The 8,577-nt window shown below is 35.8% G+C and overlaps 2 protein-coding genes across 2 annotated transcripts; one reads left to right on the plus strand and one right to left on the minus strand.

The window, feature by feature from the left end:
- Positions 1-323: 323 nt before the first annotated feature.
- On the plus strand, positions 324-3,877 carry LOC145589231 (alpha-amylase-like). Its single transcript, XM_081645776.1, has 5 exons — positions 324-449; positions 1,489-1,578; positions 2,028-2,160; positions 2,631-3,436; positions 3,535-3,877. Exons 1-5 carry the CDS (start codon positions 324-326, stop codon positions 3,787-3,789), a joined length of 1,410 nt encoding a protein of 469 aa, XP_081501902.1. The 3' UTR covers positions 3,790-3,877.
- Positions 3,878-4,849: 972 nt separating this feature from the next.
- Positions 4,850-8,327, minus strand: LOC145590073 (rop guanine nucleotide exchange factor 1-like). The gene is made up of 5 exons (XM_081646814.1): positions 7,913-8,327; positions 7,288-7,404; positions 6,663-7,186; positions 5,867-6,220; positions 4,850-5,672 (listed from the first exon to the last, which is right to left on the minus strand). The coding sequence occupies exons 1-5, from the start codon at positions 8,202-8,204 to the stop codon at positions 5,244-5,246; spliced, it is 1,716 nt and encodes a 571-aa protein (XP_081502940.1). The 5' UTR covers positions 8,205-8,327; the 3' UTR covers positions 4,850-5,243.
- Positions 8,328-8,577: the final 250 nt, after the last annotated feature.

Genomic DNA, 8,577 nt, shown 5'->3' on the forward strand with positions numbered 1-8,577 from the left:
GTCTTTTACATTCTTACTTGTCGATATATGATGCTCGATCATATGAGTCATATCACATGAATTACATCAACTAAATAAAACAAATTCTCCAAGTATTTTTTTTATTATAGAGAAAGTCACAAAGAACATATATTTTAATCAGATCCGCTATTTGAATACATAGTATCATGTAAACACTTTAACTAAGTTAGTTGATATCCACACATTCCTCACATTTATTTCCGCATACTAAATTCTTTGGACTCAGACAAAACCGATTATGATTACTCGTAGGTTTTTTGGTGACCTTATATTTATCCAACAGATTGAAGACTGCGTATTAAATGCCATCAAAGTGGCAACCTAAGCCAGAGTATGAGAAAAATCGCGCGCGGTTTCATCGTGAGCAGTTGCAGCGCATGCATGCGGATAATCCTGTTATACATCTACCTCAGCAGTCAGCATGGCCTGTATTTGGTGATTGCCTTGTCATTCCCTTTATCTATATTACTCCACTATAACTTATACTGTATGCTTTTTATCATAAAGTTTCATTTATCTATTACATAAATATATTTCTCTAGGACCTTATAATTAGTTATATGGTACGGTGTTTTGATAGCTGATAGGACCTTTATACGGAGTAGTAATTAGTGATGTGTACGTAACTGATTAAATTGATAGTTTAAAGGTAAAGTAGATGATTTTAATCACTCAAATAACTTTTCAAGGTCTTGTGAGAAACCGTAAGAAACATTTCGTTATTTTTTTCCTTATGGTCCCAAAAACGTTGAAAATTGTCAAAAATTGAATATAATAGTATAAACGAAGATTTTGGAATCTAATATCGACAACACAAGTGATAATTCTAACAATCACCTAATTAGTTTCCCAAGGTCTCAAGGAGTCTATAGGTTTCAGCTCGTCTTCTTTCCTTGTCAGACCCCAAAAAGTTAAAAATGGTCCAAAACTATAGGCTAATAGTCCACGCTTTCATACCAATTTCAAAAATTTTGAAATTTAATATCGCAAGATTCATTAGTATTATTATTGTACTATATATCAATTTTAAAATGTGTATTCTTATTTTTAATTATTTAGAAAAAAGATTCATTTAGTTTTTGGTGCAAGAATACAATATGGATACACTTAAGTAATGTATAACATAATATATACATACATTGATACATAATTTATACAAACATACAGTGTAAATCTAAATCTATAATTATTATTGTAAAAACCTTAGAGTGAAGAATTATTATAATCACGGTGCAAGCAATTGGCTAGCCATGCAATTTGTCAATCAATGCGGCTAATCTGACCACCAGGTTTATCAACTTAATTTGTTTGCACCGAATAACGATTTCAAATCTTATCTTAAAAATAAATTCTTTATACGTTAACATTATACATTTTTGTGCCTATAAATACCCTTCATTTGGTATACGTACATTCATGCAAATACTAGCTTTCTACTTATATTACAAGTATTTTCTAAAAATGAAGATCAAATGCTTCAATTCTCTCTCTTTTGCCTTCCTTTTCTTGTCCTTCTCTCTTTTACTCAATCTCGCTACTCCTACTTTGTTGTTTCAGGTATGTTAAACACTAATCAAACCAATTTAGCATTTTTACTACTAGATAGACATCTACATTTTTTATAATTCGACAAGCTTTCGTGTGTATAATTCTAACTACTTAATTTGTTGGAAGGGGTTTGGAGGTTAGAGATCACACTCCGAGTCTATCTATCGATCTATCCAACTTTCTCTTAGGGTATTTCATATTTTGTGTGTTACACTACATGCAGTGTTAACAAGACTTGATTAAAAAAAAAAAAAAAAAAAAAAAAAAAAAAACAATGCTAAAGAGCTTATTTTGTACCTGCTTAGTGATAATGTGACATTATATTAACAATCTTAAGTTGATGAATTTTTTAATAAACCGTCTTAGGAGAATTATGTCTTAATCTTATATATAGTTTGTGTTACATTTTGGTTTTTAACTTCGAATTTTTCTCTAAACTAATTCTCCATTGTTATCAGGGTTTCAATTGGGATTCATGCAATAAGCAAGGAGGTTTATATAGCTTTTTAAGCAACTCAATTGATGATTTGGCTAGAGCTGGAGTAACTCATGTGTGGCTTCCTCCGCCAAGCCATTCAGTTTCACCCCAAGGTAAACTTTTGTTTTTTTTTTTTTTACAACTTTCTTTGTCCGAAATTAATACTCTTAAAATATATATATATATATAATTTTTTTTATACGAGAATGTAATTAAAATATACTAGCAAAATATAATGTGACAAACAATTAAAGAGTACTGCATACTATTTTTTGTTACTCGTACAACGTATAAATAATTCATTGCTAATAGTTATTTTTTGGTTTTAGAAATATTTTTAATTCACATTCCTTAAAATTAAATTATTTGAAAAGATAATATTGTATTCAGCAGTTGACTTGTTTTACTTTCTGCTTATTTGATGACATAGAGCATAAATTAAATACTCTGCAACACAATTGATGTTTTCCTCTATGTGGACGCGCGTGCATTTGGCAAAAAAACAATAAGGACAACCTATCAATTATCGAGTAACTAAATACTTTTCTTAATTAATTACAAATAATATGTAAAATTATTTCAGGGTATTTGCCTGGAAGATTATACGATCTCGATGCATCGAAATATGGTAATCAGATGGAATTGAAGACACTAATCAGCAATTTCCACCAAAAAGGGATCAAATGTGTTGCAGACATAGTCATCAATCACAGAACTGCTGAAAAACAAGATGGAAGAGGCATATACTGCGTGTTCGAAGGAGGAACACCAGATGATCGTTTAGATTGGGGTCCTTGGGCTATCTGCAGAGACGACACACAATACTCTGATGGTTCCGGTAACCCTGATACCGGGGATGGTTATGCAGCTGCCCCTGACATTGACCATCTTAATCCAAGAGTACAAAAGGAGCTTATAGATTGGATGAATTGGCTCAAGGCCGAAATAGGCTTTGATGGTTGGAGGCTTGATTTTGTTAAGGGATATTCTCCTAGCATAACAAAGTTGTACATGGAACGAACACAGCCGGATTTTGCTGTAGGAGAGTTATGGGACTCAATTACTTATCTTAATGGTGCACCTGACTATAACCAGGACGCCCATAGAAGTGAGTTGGCTCGATGGGTGGAAGCCTCTGGTGGAGGAGTGGTGACCGCGTTTGATTTCACCACCAAAGGGATACTTCAGTACGCGGTACAAGGGCAGTGGTGGAGGATGAAGGATCCTAATGGAAGGCCTAGTGGACTTATTGGAATTTCACCCAAAAATGCTGTTACATTCTTAGATAATCATGATACAGGATCAAGTCAGAAGCTTTGGGCTTTTCCGTCTGATAAAGTCATGCAAGGATATGCTTATATTCTCACCCATCCAGGAATTCCATGCATAGTAAGTAACTAAATCTGAACAGAGGTAGTGTAATTTCGTAGTTAAAAAAACTAAGAGACTATATTTTCACTAATTAACACTTATTTGTTATGTTGCAGTTCTATGATCATTTCTTTGATTGGGGATTAAAGGAAGAAATTATAGCATTAACATCCATAAGAACAAGGAACGCGATATCTGAAACAAGTAACGTGAATATACTCGCCTCTGATCCTGATCTATATGTGGCAATGGTAGGCGATAGGATCATAGTGAAGATCGGGTCAAGTATGGCAACAGGCAATTTTGTTCCGCCAAATTACAAAATTGTGACGCATGGAAACTGTTACTGTGTATGGGAGAAGCAAGGCTAAGAATTTAAGTTTTCCGAAGATGTTACGTTACTTTTTTGTTAATCGATCAAATGTAACACAATTCATGAATTACAATGAAGCTTATGGGTTATGATAGTCTCTTTACACCTTCAAATAATTGACTAGATGTTTGCTGATAGATTTATTAACTGTTACATTACAGCACCACATATACTGACTAACTAACAAAAGTGAGTAAAAACATAGCCCATTTGCCTCCGCTCATCGCCCATAATATTCAAATGATCAGCTAATGTAGGAATTATGACAGTTTTGGTACCATTTCCAGTCTTAATGGTAAGCACAATAACACTTACCTGCTTCAGCTAGAGCAGGTCATAACTCATAAGGCTACAGCCGTGGTCCAAAAAGTGGCCAGTACCACCCTAAGGCATTAAGTAGACAATTGGAACTTTGGAAGATGGGGTCTAGGATTGCAAAGGTAAGACTCAAAATACAGCAAAAGAAAACAAAATTATCAACCAAAGGAGGGCCAACCAAACCTGACTATACATAATTAGTTCTAGTTTTAGGCGTTTAGGTTAACACATCCATTTGGTCCAAGAAAAACGGCTTCAGAACAGATACAAAAGATTGAGAAAAATTAAATACGGTACAATTAATAGCTTAGGACGAATTGACTATATCTTGAAGTTATGACGTTTTAAGAAAAATAACGGCAACTCAATTCATAACTCGCATAGACACATGTAACATATATTATTGAATCCATATCCGCCCAAACATACAGCTTTTCGGCTGGAATTTATCTACTCCATTTATAACTTCCTCCTACTTGTCCTCAATGGCTGTCAAATGTGTAGGATAAACCTCATCTTATTAAGAAATTTAAACCTGACTTGATAGACTGAACCCAACTCCAAGTAGAACCTGTACACGAGTCAAGTGACGTTTCATCTCTAAAACCACTTATCAACGCGTGAATAGATGAGTCTAAATTGATTTCATTGATATATTGTACAAGTGTGTAGTCTGTACTACATATTTGGCGAAGCTTAGTGCTATTGGAGATATTGGGAAAATCACTCAAAAGACCGAGTAATCAAAGCGCATTTGATTAGGAAATTAAAGAGCCCTCCTTTACATATAATCTCAGGTTTCCTGGCAAATATAGAAAGTACTAAAACTACTAATCCATGACTATAATACACCCCCGTCTCTTACCATCTTACTATCCCCTCTCTATCCATCTACTAATGATTGCCAACAAAAGAGCTGTAAACATAAACATTGAAGAAAGACTTGCTAAAAATAGGTCCTAACATATACTAAATCCTCAAAAACCTAGTACAGAGTAGCGAATATTGTAACTAACCTAATTTAAAGTTTAAACTAACAAGAAACTTACTGCACAGATGGTCTGTTGCTAGAGAATTTACAGAGAAGTTATATTTAGCTGTTCTGGGAAGGTATTTTCTTAGGTATCGTCGTCATCAGTCTCTCTCAGGAGCATCTCCAGGTGCTTTCCTCGCACTCAGATTCCCTGGATGTGCCCAGATCCTCTCAAATTCTTCTGACAGTATTTTATCAGCTTTCACATCCTCTTCTCCTGCTTTAAGGTTCATTTTGCTGAGGGTGGAGAGTGATCTAGGGCTTCCTCCAGCAGCAGGGGAGAAACAGAAGCTTGGGGTAGCAAATGGTGAGCCATAAGGAGTATGTTGAATAGAGAAGGGGCTAGGTGACATGCGTTTTTGGATTGGGAGACCACCAAAACCTCCTCTACAGAAAAGCGATTTGGACTCTGAAGCTGATTGTTTAACAGCATCATCCACAAATAATAAATCGTCTATTCTAGCCATGATGTTAAATGCTAAGCTCTCCAAAACTCTTGAATAGCTTTCTAGTATTGCTTGCCCAACATCCTGCACGACAAGATAAATGCAAAATTTTGAGTACTTTCACTATAAGAAATGCATGCCTTCCAGCAATCACATGGCAAAAACTTTCATCACTTTGTTTAAGTATGAATTTTAAATCCAAGTGGGAACAACAATACGATATTACATCTGGGGTAATTAGCAATGATGCAGCAAAACATGGGGCATCGACAAAGTACCTTGTTAAACTGTATCTTGCTCATATCTAGAGCTGTTTGTGGAAGTACAGGGAATCGAAGCTTCAGGAACCTCAAAAGCGTTTCAGCACGTCGTGCAAGAACTTGATTCTTGTCATTATCGGATACAAGACCTTTGACCTTGCCACCCCAAGTTGCTCGTTTACTTCTAGACTGACCTGCAAGTCTTTTCTGATCTTTCAATCTCCAGACATGAACCGATGCCTCGATCCTATTGGCAACTTCCAGGATTTGATGTTCCGAAGACAAGTCAAGGCAATCAAGTAGGCAATCAGGTGTGAACAGCTCAGCAGTTACATAGCGGTATATGACCTCTCCTAGACAATCTTTTCCGTTCTGCCAAGGCAAGGATAATTAATCAGTAAACACATTGCTACACAGGACGCATCAATCTCAGAGAAAACCAAATTGCAAAGAAAAAGACAGGACATGTTGGACAATAACATTCAAACTTGGACGACAAGAGCACAGATTCTAGCAGCAGAATTAATACCACTTCTCGGTCACAGAAAAACAGACAAAGGAGGGTAAATCTACAAAACTCTACAGACTGATATCAATATCAATAAAAGCAATAACTTTCAGTCTTTCACTCAGATGAAATACAAGCATAAGGTATTAATACACGTTGTACTGGACTGATCAAGGGAACAGTTTAGTGCTTGTGTATTCAAATTTAGTTGCAACAGCCAACTGAATGACAATGAAGATTAAAATACATATATACAAGCATCATTACACCTATATCAGGCAACAATGGTAATAATAAGCTTCTCACCTTAGGCAAAGACTCCAAATAAACATCAGGAATCTCCATCTCAGCAATGACACTGGTATTAATAGCCATAGCAGCCTTGAGAATCTGATTAGTACAATCCCTACACTGCTGCAACCTCTTCCTAGCATCCTCAGACAACCCACGAGGTGGAACTTTCGGACAAGGCAACCACCACTTCTCCTCCTGTCTAACAGAAGGCCGACCATTAGACACCGCTGTCTTAAGAGGATCCCGATCATCACTCTCTCGGTCAGCATAAGAAAACTCAGTCTCCTTAAACCCTTCAAGCATACTAAGCAACATTGCATCCAGTTTCTTAAGAGCAGGCAGATTCACATACAAATCTGACCTCGGCCTCGTTGCCATGACCTCAAATGAACCCCCACCAGGAAACTCTTGTACCGACGGGACTAATTCAACAATCGAGTCACTCACACATAACAACCACTCCATTTCTCTGCACCACATCCTCTTCCTCTGCGACGCCAACGGCTCTAATCTCCATAACTCCCCAAATACAGTAGCTACCCAATTTCAACACACAAACCAAAATCAGACTAAAATTAGACAACAAAAAATCAAATAATGTCAAATAAAATAAAGTACAGAATGTAAGTAATTATACCAGCAAGATTGGTAATTGCATTTGAGATAGCAAGAGCAGTACAAACACCCTTTCCACCACCAGACATGTCCTCTCCCAACAACAACTTTGCAAATCTCTCCTTCATCAACTCTACCTCTGTACACATCAACAAATACAAACCCAAAAAAACCCAGAAATTATTATTTAATTTTTTTTCAGATATTCATAGAAACAGTCAATATAATGAAAAAAATTATCATAACAGATGCTCAAAAATGGAAATAAACACAATTTATCAATACTTTGACTTATTAGTTATTACCCATAGATTAAGCCACAGATTTATAATACAAGGTCACCATTTTTTCACTGACCCAAAAAAACAAATTAGACAAAAAAAAAAAAAAAAAAAAATGACATTATTATGATAAATCCAATCAGTCTCCATTCGCAGAAATTTCGCCATAGATATATCCAATTTTTTGAAAAATAAATAATAAAATTATAGCCGACACATTAAACTGAAATTTCTCCCAAAAAAAGCAACCCAAAACACAAAATTAGTAATGTCATTATACTACTATAGTAAAAAATTTATACAAAAAATAAAATAAAAACAGAGATCCAAAAAAAGGGAATGTGGGTATATATTATTAATATTTACCGGAAAAATCAGAGTCGTTTGATTGAGGGAGTTTGATGTCATCCCAAAGAACGGCGTCTCTACCGGAGATAACCGGAAAAGCGAAATGAGTAGCGGCGAAGTTGAAGTTTCCGGGGTGTCGAAGAGCAGGGGAAGAGGTAGAGGTAGAAGGAGCAGCATCAGGGTCAAAGCGAAGGAGAGAGAAACTACTAGAACTTTCAGATTCACTAACATCTGCACTCAAACAGTAGCTACCTCCACCTCTATCGCTTTGTTGGTCGTATTGATCGTCTTCTGAAGAAACACTACCCATTGATGAAGATTGAATCTGGAAATGAAGGGTTGAATGGTGGAGATCTGTTATTGCATTGTGGATTGAAAGGGAGGGAATGTTGATGGTTGTTGTTGTTGTTGTTGTTGCGGAAGGATGAAGGAGTGATAATGGAGGAAGAGAGAGAAAGTGAAAGTGGGGACCAGAGAAAGAAAGAGAAAGAGAGAGAATGTGGTTTTTTTTACGGAGTACTCGTAATAATATGACAAGAGCAGAGAGAGAGAGAGATGCTTAAGGTGCCCGACACAGACACTGTGGTTTCCTCTTGGTTTTTGATAAGGGCTTTTTCACTTTTCTTTGTTTTTTCTTTTTTTTTTTTTGTTTTGTTTACAATAGGAGTATTATTTTAAGTTTT

This window comes from Chenopodium album, chromosome 17, assembly GCF_948465745.1.
Source record: "Chenopodium album chromosome 17, dcCheAlbu1.1, whole genome shotgun sequence".
NCBI lineage: Eukaryota > Viridiplantae > Streptophyta > Magnoliopsida > Caryophyllales > Amaranthaceae > Chenopodium > Chenopodium album.